Source organism: Lytechinus pictus, chromosome 2 (genome assembly GCF_037042905.1).
Source record: "Lytechinus pictus isolate F3 Inbred chromosome 2, Lp3.0, whole genome shotgun sequence".
Taxonomy (NCBI): Eukaryota; Metazoa; Echinodermata; class Echinoidea; order Temnopleuroida; family Toxopneustidae; genus Lytechinus; species Lytechinus pictus.
The window spans coordinates 66,693,498-66,708,122 of record NC_087246.1 but is presented as its reverse complement, the minus strand read 5'-3'; the positions used below and the strand labels follow the sequence as shown (position 1 = coordinate 66,708,122).

At 36.4% G+C, this 14,625-nt stretch overlaps 2 protein-coding genes across 2 annotated transcripts; both read left to right on the top strand.

Moving 5' to 3' along the window:
- Window positions 1-312: 312 nt before the first annotated feature.
- Window positions 313-5,984, top strand: LOC135153191 (protein asteroid homolog 1-like). Its single transcript, XM_064095460.1, has 2 exons — window positions 313-3,084; window positions 5,903-5,984. The coding sequence occupies exon 1, from the start codon at window positions 931-933 to the stop codon at window positions 3,073-3,075; it is 2,145 nt and encodes a 714-aa protein (XP_063951530.1). The 5' UTR covers window positions 313-930; the 3' UTR covers window positions 3,076-3,084; window positions 5,903-5,984.
- Window positions 5,905-11,750, top strand: LOC135153192 (protein asteroid homolog 1-like). The gene is made up of 2 exons (XM_064095461.1): window positions 5,905-5,993; window positions 6,129-11,750. Exon 2 carries the CDS (start codon window positions 6,195-6,197, stop codon window positions 8,268-8,270), a length of 2,076 nt encoding a protein of 691 aa, XP_063951531.1. The 5' UTR covers window positions 5,905-5,993; window positions 6,129-6,194; the 3' UTR covers window positions 8,271-11,750.
- Window positions 11,751-14,625: the final 2,875 nt, after the last annotated feature.

The window sequence follows — 14,625 nt, the reverse complement described above, 5'->3', positions numbered from 1 at the left end:
CCCTAGATTGACAAGACTCAATATACCTTGGGACTATTATGTACATGTACTGACCTTCCAACCAGTACGTTTTTGGCGTATTTAGTACGTTTTTGCAACCAAAATACGGCAGTACGTTTTTTCTTTTAAAAAAACAAAATCGTAATTTATTGAGAAAAATCACCTCAATATTTCTTTATTTCATAAAACTTACACAAATATGGTTATTAGATCAATGTAATTTCAGGTAACTGTTTTTTTTACAATCATTTTGTTAAGACCAGGGTGAGATTATGAGATATACACATGTTTAAATGTTTGTTTTTTTCATCTGCAAGAGCAGTGCGCATGTTAGCTTGCATGCAGCTTAAGCACCGCGATGAGCGAGTGCGCCACGCATTTTGTTATGAAATACACTTTTTTGGGGGAAAATACACTTTTTTTTATCACAGAATACACTTTTTCATTCCCAGAGGTTGGCAGGTCTGCATGTCATGAATTAGGAATAAAATGTCAACTTACTTTTAGTGTTCTTTTTTTTGTAGGCATTCAATTTCCATGATTTAGTAATTTTGGGGGAAATATGAACTTTTCTGTTGGAAATTCATTAACAAAATTGTAGTCATCTCTTATTTAAAACATCAAGAGCTTAAATCATACTGTACTAAGTGTATAGTTTACAGAAAATTGCATCATTCCTTGGGGGGAAAAGTTTTAAACAAGAAAAAATGTTTTATTTGATTTTTAAAATAAAAACTCTTTTATTTCAACCCTGCACGTGAGGTCAAACTGTTATTTTTGCATTCAATACTTTAAATCAGCCAGTCGATATGGGGTAGGTTGTGAGGATTCATAGAAAAATTTTTTTTCTGGTTTTGTTGTTTCCCAGGTTGCCTTGAGCAATGAACATCCCATACTGCAGTCAACTTCAAGTCACATGAAAACCTAAACATGGGTATCAGGGGTCTCACTACTTTGGCGGAGAATCACTCCAAGAAGCTCTTCAAAGACATCGTCCTCCAGGATACTAAACTTGTCATTGATGGATTTGGACTCCTGTGGTACCTTATTTCTCAAATTCAACATGCAGACCGTATGTCACATGGTGGGGAGTATGAACTGCTTCGCTCCAAGATCCAGTACTTCTTCACGAACCTTCTCAAGTGCAACTGTACCCCGTATGTGGTCTTTGATGGCAGTTTTGACCTTGATGATAAGAAACATGGTACTATGCTGGACAGGTTCAAGGATAAGATCAGGATGGCTAGAGAGCTTATTCATGGAGGGAATGGTCTTTTGATGCCTCCTCTGAGTCTTTGTGTTATGAAGCAGGTTCTTGCAGAACTGAACGTGGGATTTGCCTTCAGTCAGTTTGAGGCGGACAGAGAGATAGCTATCCTGGCCAACTATTGGCGTTGTCCAGTCCTTGGAAAAGACAGTGACTTCTTGGTGATGGATATCATTGGAGGCTACCTTCCTTTGACACTGCTAAAGTGGAAAACTGTTCAGAGGTCCCGAAGAGGGAAGTGTTTCATTGTGGGTCAGATCTATCAAGTCAATGCCTTTTGTAACTTCTTCCATGTAAAAAAAGAATTGCTGCCTCTCTTCGCCACACTGGCTGGCAATGACTATGTTGATCCTATGTCATTGAATTCATTTCTTTCAAGCCAGGTGTATGGAAAATACAGTGGCAGTGGCAGTGGCAATAAACGACAGACACAATTGGAACACCTTCTCTACTGGCTAAGTGAACGGAGATCAAGTGCTACTGCTTTGAAAGATGTGTGGAAATCCCTCACAAATAAGAAAGAACTGGAACCCTCATTTGAAGCTTCCATGGAAATGTATCAGACAAGACTTGACTCCAGCAACCTTCTACCCTACTTTGAGGGACAAGGACTTTCAAAAGACTTCCCATCAATGTCTCAACTGTGTTCTGTCATAGGGACACCAGTATGGGTAGCCATAGCTCACCAGGCAGGTTTATTTGGGAACCTACTGATCAATGTCTTGAGTAAGAGGTACTGTTTCTCCAGTATTCAAGTGGAAAATCTAAGACAGCCCAGTGCATGGCTACCGTCAGAGATTCTGTTTTCAGTGTTGTCTGGTATTGTTTTTGCGAGAAGGCTACAAGGTAATAAGGGTAAAGGAGCAGAAACCTGTCATGTGTATATTAGAAATGGTGATGGATTCCAAAGAAAGAAGGTTTCACCATTGCAACTGTTGGAAGGATATGGGAAGCTTCCAACTTTGGCGATGATTCCATCACTCCCAGAGACAGACAAGCAGAAACTTTTGCGTCAGGTTCTTGCACCGAATCTTACAACACACATGGACCTTGTGTCATTTCCTGTGGACTTCCAGCTTGCCCTTCTTGTGATGCTGTACTGGATGAACTCAAAACACTCCCACTACAACGATCTTCATATTAATTCTTTGCTTGTCGGATGGGTCTATCTCTACACCCAAAGACAAAACAGAATGTGCAAAGATGGAGGACCATCTGAATTACAAGGGCAATGTGCAGCCTCTGCTCCACCAGGGGATCTGAAGAGTGAATGCAAGATTATGCACACCAACTTCAGCCACCATCAAGAAAGGTTAAGAAAGAGAAAACCTGATCCTGTTATTTCTCACAGCTTCTCTCAGTGGCAGCAGTGCCTTGTCTATGGCATCTGCTTCAATGAACTGCTTCAGAGTCCCTTGCCAGACTGTCCTGATGCTTCTATCCTCTTCAATGGCCTGTTAATGCACAGCTTGTACATGACACTTCGGGATGCTTCAGGTAGGGAACCCCTCCATAGGTGGGCAGTTGCCATGTTCTTCAAAGACACACCAATAGCATCTCAGCTCTTTGTTTCAATGCATGAGTTCCTCACTTCCAATGCTAGGAAGGTTGGCCAGAAGAAGTCTGCTAAATCATCTGATGGTCAACAATCCAAACAGTCCTCCAGGAAGTCTAAATCCCGTCAAGGTCAGCAGCAGAAGGGAAGACAGCAGCAAAGAGCAATGTCAAAAAGCAGCAATCAAGCCAGTGAAGATTCAGACTCTGACCAAGACTGGGGAGCAAATAATAGATTTGCTTTACTTCAGTAACATTATACAGTGCGTATCAAAAAAAGGTTTACACTTTGAAAAAGCCCTGGGAATTTAAAAATATACAACATGTGGGTAATTTTTTCACGTATAATCTTGGGTTTGGGTCTCATCTATCCAATGAAAGTAAAAGTTTTGACAGAATGTTACACTTGAGTGAGCACTGTCCATTTTTTAAAGCACACAGAAATCTGTTTGCGCAGAAATGCTCATTTTCACGTTGTGTCGAGGGGAAAGGGCGAAATCAAACTTACACTGCGGAACATTTCTCATACATTTCCCTTGCACTTTTAGCCATTTGAAATAAACGGATACATTCAAGCATTTTGTAACAATTTTGCCACCCACATTGAAATTTCAACACTTAGTAAGCACAACCTTTCCCCTTTTTGTGCAAGCTGGATCTGAGGACATAACTGAATCTGAACAAAGGTTTATATCAGACATCTCCAGCATTTTTTTTACTAAGTCTTTTATCATTTAAAGTGGGTTTACATTTCATTTTACATTTAATACTTGTTTCTGCACACTTTTCCCAAGCTTGACAATGATTAACAAAATGAAAATCAAGCCTAAGCCATTTCATGTAAATCACAGCTGAGTGTAAAGCAAATATCGTCACGATGGCCTCGGTGTGTGGGGTGCAATGCACTCTTCAAAGTGTTTTGGGCAAGGAAACAAGTTAAAACAGGTAAAAGATATCTTCAAATAAATTTTACTAGCTAAATTCCCCGTGTTCTTCATGATTAAGGTCTACTTTTATTCGCATAACTATTTCAAAGTTCTACGCAAATCATTTTTCACTAACTTTTCAAAAGTAAGTGGTGCTCACTCAAGCAGAAATATTTTTCAACAATTATATTGTCATTTGCTTAAATGGATCTGTACCAATCTTAAAATGTGAAAAAATCTTCTGGATATTACAATATATAATTTTACAGGATTTTTTCTAAGTGTAAACTTTTTTTTGATATGCACTGTAGATTGTGATATTTTGTTAACCATTGTCGTTTGTCAGATAAATATTTTGTGAAAGACAAGTGATTGGATTAGATTTACTTAACAAAGCTTTTTAGTGAATAATCGAATGTGCAATCTGGTATGCTAGTTCATGTGGATTTTTTTTTTCATTCTTTTTTTTTGTGGGGGGAGGGTATGTGATTTTTTTTTTATTATGTTAAATTTATACATTATTTTTGTACACAAAGATTGTGTAGAAAAATAATTTCTTTGTAATATCTACTGTTGCTCCAATAATTTGCAATGCATAGTAGTCATAGGCTATATGGTAGTATGATAATTTGTTCATACTCATTTGGTTCAATGACAAGTACATTCATAATTATCCATACTGTTTTTAAAATTATTAGATAAATTGTGCTTGTGATATTCCCTTTTTATATCCTGCCAGTAAAATCATTGACTAGAGTAATGGTCAATTGTTGTTGATGTAAAATTGATTTGTCCAACTTCACATTTGATTCCCACAAAGCCTCTTTCTACAAGTGCAATTACTCATTCACTGATAATGTAAACTGGAGTTTATTTTTCATGGTTTTTCTTGTTTTTACCATTGATTCTGAGCATGCAGACATGGACATTAGTGGTCTATATATCTTGGACACATTTCCAGACTGTCATTTAGTTTCATTTTATGGTTTACTGTTTATATCACACATTTGAGTTGATACCCATGCCTCTAAATACTTTGTATCTTTTGACTCTTGATATTTTTTTTGTCTGATGAATTGAAAGTTCCATGTACGTACAATTCATTTGTATAGTTTCATTTGTCTGTTTCTTATGCATCTAATGCATACTTTATACTCTTTATTCTGTATGAATCTTGCCATTGTTTTTTAACTTCATTGATGTTCCTTTTAAGAGTTTCAGTGTTTATAGCGATCCTTTGGTTTTAGATTTCAATCACTTTCATGCTATTTGAATGTTGATTAACTTGAATAAACAGATTCAGAGGAAGACAACTCATGGGAAATAAATGAAGAGGGAGATAGAGAGAATCTACAAGTATTTAAAAAACTTCCATCCAAGTAGATTGCAAAATGACAAATTTTTGATAGTTTCAGAAAGACAAATTCTTATGATATAATATTGATAATGATGATTATGTATTTTGCTTGATACAGTGTTTCCATCATGCACTTTATATCTACATTACCCCAGTCATCTTTTTTTGGGTCTTTTTTTGTGTCTTTCTTTTAAAGGTTGTTCCACACATGCACATTCTCCACTCTAGAAAGAATTCCTTCCTAGCAAAGTGCTATTATATAAGTGCACAGATCTACATTATCTAATCACATTCAGATTTGCATTAATCCTCAAATGGACAATTTTACTGTAAATGGGAGTTGTTTCTTTCATAAATTTCATATTTTCTCCATAATCTATCAAGTTGCAATTTGGCTCTTGAGCTCACAATACCCAATCATCAAGATTTGTTATATAATTTCATAAAGACACAAGCAGCATCTTCCAAGATCATATGAAATGATATGAAACTTTGTGTGCAAAATATATTGAGGTTTCTTCTTGGAAAGTTCCTATTTCTAAGCATAATTGTCAATTTGACGGAGGATTATCTTTTTGAAAGCAAATCAAGACTGTAATTTGTAGTGGATTGTTAAGAGAAAAATCCTTCTTTTCGGGTTGAAATAAATTTCCTCCATATCATTCTAAAGGTTTATGTATACATTTTGTATCAAATAGTAATATAATTATCACATTTTTTCTCACTTTTAACCTCTCTGGCTTGCATAAACATTATTTTTTTAATGGACTGGCCACTGTCTTACTGAAAATCAATTAGGAGCTAGATACTTCAACAGACTGCTTACAGATAACATGAGGATGCCATCTACTGGGGAAGTTTGACAAGTGGAGATCACCCCTCATAACTGGTAAAAGTCCATAGTGCCTTCTACTTTTCATGCCCACAAGCAAATACCAATATCATGAAGAATAGGTAAACCAACTAGATGTTTTATTTGACTAAATTGATGATTGTTATCAATTTTAAACTTCATATCTTTCAGGTGCCCATTCAGCATACAACCAAGGGCAGACTTAATGTCAGTTGACGTGCACACTCGGATCTAAATATGGGTATCAGGGGCTTGACTTCACTTGTAAACACATATTCTAGAGTACTTTACAAAGACTTCTGCCTCCAGGATACCAAGATTGTTATAGATGGTTTTGGACTTGTATATTATTTGCTTGACGCTGAGCTTCAAAGTGAGATCCGAGACTTCTTCCAATGTCTCCTTAAGTGCAACTGTACCCCCTATGTGGTCTTTGATGGATGCTTTGACCTTGATGGTAAAAAGCACGACACCATGGTAAACCGTCTTCGGGACTCAATCTCATCAATCAAAGATGCGTTCGATGGAGAAGACATTGTGTTTTTGTCTCCACTAGATATATACATAGTGAAGCAGGTTCTTACCGAGATGAACATTGGATTTGCCATCAGTGAGTTTGAAGGAGACAAAGAGATAGCCATGCTGGCCAATCATTGGCAGTGTCCAGTGGTAGGAGAAGATAGTGACTTTATGGTAATGGATATTGTTGGCGGCTACCTTCCTTTGTCATTGCTGAAGTGGCCAGTTGTTCAGAAGTCAAAAGGAAAATTCTATATTCGAAGTCGCATCTATCAAGTCAACAATTTCTGTAATTTCTTCCGTGTCAAAAAAGAGTCGCTGCCTCTCTTCGCCACACTGGCTGGCAATGACTATATTAATCCTGACTCACTGGATCCATTTCTTTCAAGCGAGGTGTACGGAAAGTATGACAGCACCGGCAGTAAGCGGCAAAAGAAGTTGAAGGATCTCCTTTGCTGGCTCAGTGAACACAGGTCATTTACCAATATTTTGAAAGATGTGCTGAAGTGTTTTCCAAATGAGGACCTGGAGCCCTGTTTACAAGCTTCAATTGGAATGTATCAGACGAGGGACGATTCCTCTAACCTTGTGTCTTACCTTGGTAAACAAAGACATCCAAGAGATTTCCAAGCAAAGTCTCAACTGTGTACTGCAGTCGGGATACCTGTGTGGGTGGCTGCTGCTCATCAGGAAGGGTCTATCGACAGCTTGCTAATCAATATCAGGAGCATGGGATACTGTTTTTCAGCTGTCCAATTGGAAGATCTAAGACGGCCTAGTGTCTGGCTTCCATCAGAGGCTTTATTTTCAGTGATGTCTGGGATTGCCCTTGCTGATAGGAGGCAAGGAAATGAAGGAGCAAGTGAATGTCATGTGTATATTAGAGATGGAGGTGGGTTAAAGAGAAAGAAGGTTTCCCCATTAGACTTGTTAGAGGGGTATGGGGAGCTTCCCACTTTGGCTGCAATTCCATCACTCCATGAGACAGACAAGCAGAAACTATTGCTTCAGGCTCTTGCACCAAATCTTACATCACACATGGAACTTCTGACGTTCCCTGCTGCCTTCCAGCTTGCTATTCTTGTGATGTTATACTGGATGAACTCAGAACACTCCCACTACAATGAGTTTCATATCAATTCTTTGCTTGTCGGATGGGTCTATCTCTACACCCAAAGACAAAACAGAATGTGCAAAGATGGAGGACCATCTGAACTACAAGGGCAATGTGCAGCTTCTGCTCCATCAAGGGATCTGAAGAGTGAATGCAAGATTATGTACACCAACTTCAGCCATTCTCTAAGACGGCTAAGAAAGAGAAAACCTGATCCTGTTATTTCTCAAAGCTTTTCTCAGTGGCAGCAGTGCCTATACTATGGCATCTGCTTCAATGAACTGCTTCAGAGTCCCTTGCCAGACTGTCGTGATGCTTCTATCCTCTTCAATGGCCTGTTAATGCACAATTTGTACATGACACTTTGGTATGATTCAGTACCACCCAATAGGTACGCAGTGGTCATGTTCTTCAAAGACACACCAATAGCATCTCAGCTCTTTGTTTCAATGCATAAGTTCATCACTTCAAATGCTAGGAAGGTTGGCCAGAAGATGTCTGCTAGTGATGGTCAACAATCGAAACAGTCCTCCAGGAAGTCCAAGCCCGGTCAAGGTCAGCAGCAGAAGGGAATACAGCAGCAAGGAGCAACACCAAAGAGCAGCAATCAAGCCACTGAAGATATAGACTCTGACCGAGACTGGGGATCAAATAAAAGATTTGCTTTACTTCACATTTAAAAGATTGTGATATCTGTCAGTTGTCATCTATGTCATTGTTATATAGTTCCAGCAATATTCCTTATAAAAAGAGCCTTGGAGTGTTATTTTTTTTTGCCTTTCAGTGACTGCGTTCATATTCATGTTATTTGGATGTTGGTTAGCCTGATTCAACAGAGGAAGACATATCTAGGGGGTTAATATTGAAATAAAGAGAGGGGACAGAGAATCTTCATTTAAATGAGTCATTTGCTGATTGTAGTGCGTTGTTATGGTAAACCCAATGATTTCATGTAAAGTATATGATGCATTTTCTGATTTATTTCCCCTGCATCTCTTACCCTCAATTTTCCTTTCAGTATCTACTTTCTATTACCCTTTTTGCATATTTTACTAAACAAATTGTTGTCCTGAATATTAAGGAACAATCTATAAATGCATACTAGTACCTTATCAAGTACATTTTCATTTCAAATTCAATTCAATTCAACATTTATTTCCAAATGTAAAAGCATTAATACATTTCTAAAAGATACAGTAAAATGGAGGTAGCAACTCGGAAGCAAAGCTTGTGACGAGTGCACCAAGACATATAGACAATAAAGACAATATAAAACTAAATACTTATCTCCATACAGAGTACAGTACATAACAAGGTAAAACAAAAACAAAACGGCAACTTTATATGCATTATATCAAATGAAATAGTAATTGAATCGTCAAACTAATCATCTCACAACTGAAACTAAGCAAATCACTCAATTTAGGAACTGGACATAAGATTTTTCCTTAGTTTCGTCTTAAAGTAATTCAATGATGGTGCATTTCTGATGTGTGTATATAAATTATTCCACTTTTTCAGGCCTATAAAACAGATATTATGTTGATAAGAACATGTCCTGTGTCTTGGCAATTGTATTACTGAAGAGGAGTGTGTATTGTATAAGTTCTGATTTGTATCAAACTACTGAGAAAAATGAACAGGCATAAACCAATTGATACACTGATAAATAAAAATATCAAATTAGTTGTCAGTCCAAGAGTATCTTAAGCTTTATTTTGTATGAACAACACTTGCACAACTCACGCCACTGAACATAGAATTCATAATTACAGGTGATTTAAAGTCAAGTCTCTTGGGACAGGAGAAGCACGTTTTGCATATCCTTGTCTCAAATAATGCTTTGAGTGTAATGATTATTTGATTATTAAATGGAAGATTGAATTATGCAGAGTCGGCTATAGTCATATACAATTATTTTATCATTCGACTGTGTTGGTCATCCTTTTAATTGTCTTTCTTCTATTAATTTATTATCTTTCATTATTTATTTTTTTTCTTTGAAAGTCTGGTTACCGTAAAACTTGTCCTTTATTTTCATTTTCATGTCATTTTCACTTGAAATATTTTGCTTTGTTTTATTTATGCATTTAAAAACAAAATAATGGAGAATTATAAGAGGAGAGAATAATAATGGTGCTTTTTTGTCAGATATATATATATATATACACCTGTATTTGTAATTTTGAAGAACATGAGACTCTAGTTGTCAGTTGATACAAATATTGACTGACAGGTTGTGTAGAATAACATTCTTTGGACCACCAGATTTATATTTTTTGAGGAATTATATTTTTTCTTAAGCGCTTTCGCTTCGGGAAAATATCTACATATTACACACCCTTTCAGTCAATATTTGTGTGATATCAACTGACGACTGAGTGCAAAACTATTTTTACAATGCTGCACACTTATTTTATTGCATTTAAAAATCGATTGCAATACCTTACCTTTAATCTTATACCCTTTGTATATATGTATGCTTTTAATATTAATCGAATGGCTTAATCTCCATGTTTGGCCAGCTCTATGAAAAAAGCAAAATGAATTTTGTTCCTTCTTCATTGCCAAAAATTTTGACTGGTATATTTTCATCCGAGATAAACAGGTATAAAAATATAACAATGCTTGTAATGAATATGATGTAACCAGCTACTGACGAATCAGCCGTTAGTATCTGCTAGCTATCTAAAATAGATTATCTGACTTACATACAAGTTTCCAGAGCATGCACCTTCAGAAGTTAGAAGGTGTTCAATGCTTTTATTGTGTCCATTTACTTTGTCTATTATGCTTGTAAATAACTGTGTTTGCACATTTTGAAGGTACCTATTGATGCACAAACCATTGTTTGTGAGAAATATTAACCTCTGCCAACTTTATGGAAGTGATCTTGGTAGCAAAGGAGCAACATTTTCTCTGAACGATATAGAGTATGGTATGCATTTGTAGTTGGGAGGCGCTTCATGATTTGCATATTTCTGTTTTTATATCTCTTTGTTTCTTATATGGCTTGTTGGTAAATTGTTTTGCACCTTTTTAAAAGTCATTTAGTACATGTATAACTCTTAAACAATTATTGATCAGGCATATACTGTCAATTTATGGAAGAAATTGTTATGCAAAAATAGAATATTTTGTAGTTGAATACTGTAATTGTGGAGAAATTTCATATATTACTCCTTTAATAAAGAAGGTACATAAAAGCATTTTAAATGCACAAATTTCACTTTTCAAAAGTCACAAGGGTCATTAGGGATATTATGATGCCAAATCTAAAGTAATTATGTGTTTGGTGTATCATGAAGTGCTAATCATCTATCTCCTGACACATTCCATAGATTTATATGGTTCAATGTGCTCAGTTTGTGATATGTTCATTCTTCCCAAATTGTGAGGTTGTAAAATCCTGTAAGTTTATTTTCAAACATGCATTCAGATATTTGTCAGCGGAATATATGGATATAATAGGATGTAGCCACTGGCGGATCCAGGGGGTACGAAATATCCTTTATTTGGGGGTAAAAACCTTCTTTTTTTTTTTTTGCTTGTCAAAATTTTCCTCCGAAAAATTTGCCCCCCCCCCCCTTTTGGAAAATCCTGGATCCGCCCCTGGATGTAACCTTATCATAGCTGAGTGAGCACATTTAATAAAACATATTATATTGTTTACCTTTACTATGGGAAAATTATCAATTTTGCTGCATAAATGGATGCGGACCAAGCCCCCATGCACACCTGTAAATGATTTGATGGGTCCATAACAGTAACAAACAAGTTGTTCAATGATTGAGGGAAAGCTGCCAAAATATTAAAATATTTGTGTTAAGAATGGCATAGAATTTTTGAAAATGGGAGATATTTAGAAAATTTGAAATTACATGTTTTAACAGAAAATATGCACACAGAAGTATTGTAAACAATATTTTTGGAGAAAATTATATTGATATTGTATAATTCAGGGTATAATTCGTCCAGGTGATATTCTTAAATTTCTTTATACAACAAAATGCATAATATATTGATATTATACATAATATAACAGAATATAATCTTATATACAAAATGTTTGTATCCTGTAATCCTGACTATGATTGTTTGGAGTAGCATAGTAGTTTACCTTGTTGCAATAAAAACATGCCATTTGAAACAACTTAAAACTTGTATGTGCGACTGACTTGATTGTTACAAGGTCTCTGAGGATTTTTTTTTTTTGGGGGGGGGGTCCTGTCATTACAAGATGGACCACACCATGCTTGTCCGTAAAATCATGTAAAAAAAGGGGGGCTTTATACGCAAGTAGACTGAAAAGGGTTTCAAAATTGCAAAAATCAGTAGGTTCTATGACATTTGCTCTGGCGACAACTGCTCCGATGGAAAATCTGCACGTTAAGCCCAGCATAAAATCTAACCTCCAAAGCTAGATAAACCCCAATCCTTATTGTTACATTATTCTGAACCAAAAACTATATTACAATCCTAATTCTAACCCCATGCCCACTGAGGTATCAAGACCGGAGCAAATGTCACAGGAGCAAATGTTGTCACCTATCAGGTTCCATGACATTTGCTTCTGTTTACCAGCATAGTGCGGTGATCAGGATGATGATGGTGGTAATGCTGATGGTGGAGTTCGTGATGATGAGCATGATGCTGCTGAGGATGATGGTGGTGGTGATGATGAGATGATGATGATAGTGATAGTGATACCCCCATGTTCTCCTCCGCTCCTAAACCCCTCATTGCAGTTCCTAAACGACCCCATTGGCAGAGGGCCATCTAATTCTTACGCCCTGCATTTCAAAGCAACTTCAGTTCTTAAGAGTATGGGTTCAGTTTTGGGGCCTGCACCCCTGACTCTTTCTAAATTCAAGTGTTCCCCTCCCAAACCCTGGACAAATTATCACAACACCAAATACACTACTGGGTTCCGAAACACAAAGGTTTTAATGGCGATTAATCATTTGAATGATGGATTCTGATTGGTTTCTAGTCAGTCCACTGAGCAAATTGTGCATGCACCGGCGATCCTGATAGGCCATTTCATTTAGCGATTAATCGCTAACCCTTGTGTCACGGGGCCATGATGTGATTTGTGACCTATGAACCTGCACTTCTTGTACCTATGAGTGATACATGTAGACTTCATGCGGTGACACTAATTTGCTAAGTAATTCATAAAAAAGATTGGGGTATTACGTTTTCTGACACACTTTAATTCTTTCTCTACTATTTCCTGGTTATCAAGGCACGGTAAAGAAATGACCAGCATCAGAGAGGCATTCAAATCGTTGTCTTTTATGGTGTCTTAGTTTATTGCATATATCATAATACAAATGCGTTAGCACACATACTTTTATCTAAGTGCACAAGGCTGACAAAGTACATGAAATAACATCTTTGAGATTAGCATAAACAAGAAACTTTGTAATGCTAAGATTTAAAGAAAAGTCCCAAATGCAAGTTAAAAATTCTTTACATTTTTTTTAAACACAATTTTTGTCAAATTTTATACAAGATAATATCATTTCTGTTTTTTCTTCAGCAAATTTCAGTGATCTAAACATCATGTACAATACATCGTTACTCGCCAGAATGGTGACATCCTTTTTAAAAGTCAACAATACAAGCATTTTTTACAAATAAGGAAAGTAGACAACCACATAGAGACATGGTGCGATAAGCTAAAAAACCTGGCCAGTATTCTCAAGCGGTTCAATTGTACCCCTAGGGGTAAAAAAAAACATGTAAAAAGGATGTCTTTTTTTTTAAAGGGCACGTTACGTACGTAATGTAATAAGGGTGTAAAAAAACACTAAAATAATGAAAAAAGGGTATCTATTTCGCTACGAAAGTTACGTGTTTAAGGTCAAATTTGCGAGGGTATAAAAAAGACTAAAATGTTTTAAAAAGGATGAACTTTTTGCCCCAACAGTACTGGGGTTGTGCAAGAAACTTGCAATCAATTGCAAGGTTATTTTCTGTCCCTAAATCAATCACAAGTCTTAAAAGTAATTGTGAATTTACAATTGATTGCTTATCTGCTTCTTGAAACAAGGAGTGTAATCTGATTTGCTCCGGTTAAAATTGATCTATCACTTGTAAAAGTGCAACAGAATATTTGCAATTGATCGCAGCAACACGTAAGTGTTAAGAGTCCGATTTGCGTGAGGTGTAGGAGGTGGGGCCACGACCAAAGTCTGTGACATAAAACAATTAATACATGGATGTACTTGTTTAGGGGTTCAATTCAGAGAATACTTGCCAAGGATATTGTTTTGTTTCCAATACTTGTTAAGGTGTGCATTTTCAGAACATGGAAACTACTTGTTTAGGGTACTTATCGAGACCCCATGGTCGGGCATGGTATCCACTCATCAATGGAAGCGGCCCCGGGATTGTACCGTAGTACAAAACCATGGACCATGCAGATAATCTGCATAAGCTTTAAAGGTCATATCTGGTTGAGGCCTTTAAGACGATATACAAACAGTGACATTTGGCAAGACTTACTTTGGAAGGTTCTTATCGCTGGTGGGCTGATAAAACCTTGTATCTCTGAATTCAAATATTTTGATGACAGCTCAGAATAAGTTAGATTTTATAGTTATAACATGGGTGGGTGGCCACCTTCTTTTGTTTTGAAAGAGTTCTTCACAGGTATCAGTAGACTGCGATCATTGATATATTTTTAAAATGCAGCCTTTTTCACACTGCCCTCAACATTTTTAAATTTTGAGATAAAAGGTTTTATCAGCCCGGTCATGCTAAAGTTTACAAAATTCCATTGATATTCATATTTCTTTTAATAAAATATCTACTCATACTATTACTATTATATCTTCTAGAGTGTAAACTTTCCCTAAAAATTATTTACAATTAGCACCCTTTCCAATCATTACAATGTGAATAGACAACCAACATTCAACAAACTATTAGATATTGAACATGAAGGAAATGTATATTTTCTGAACGGTGCCCATTTTCCCAACATAATATTATGCTTTGAGTAGTAGTTCCCAGGTACAATTACTG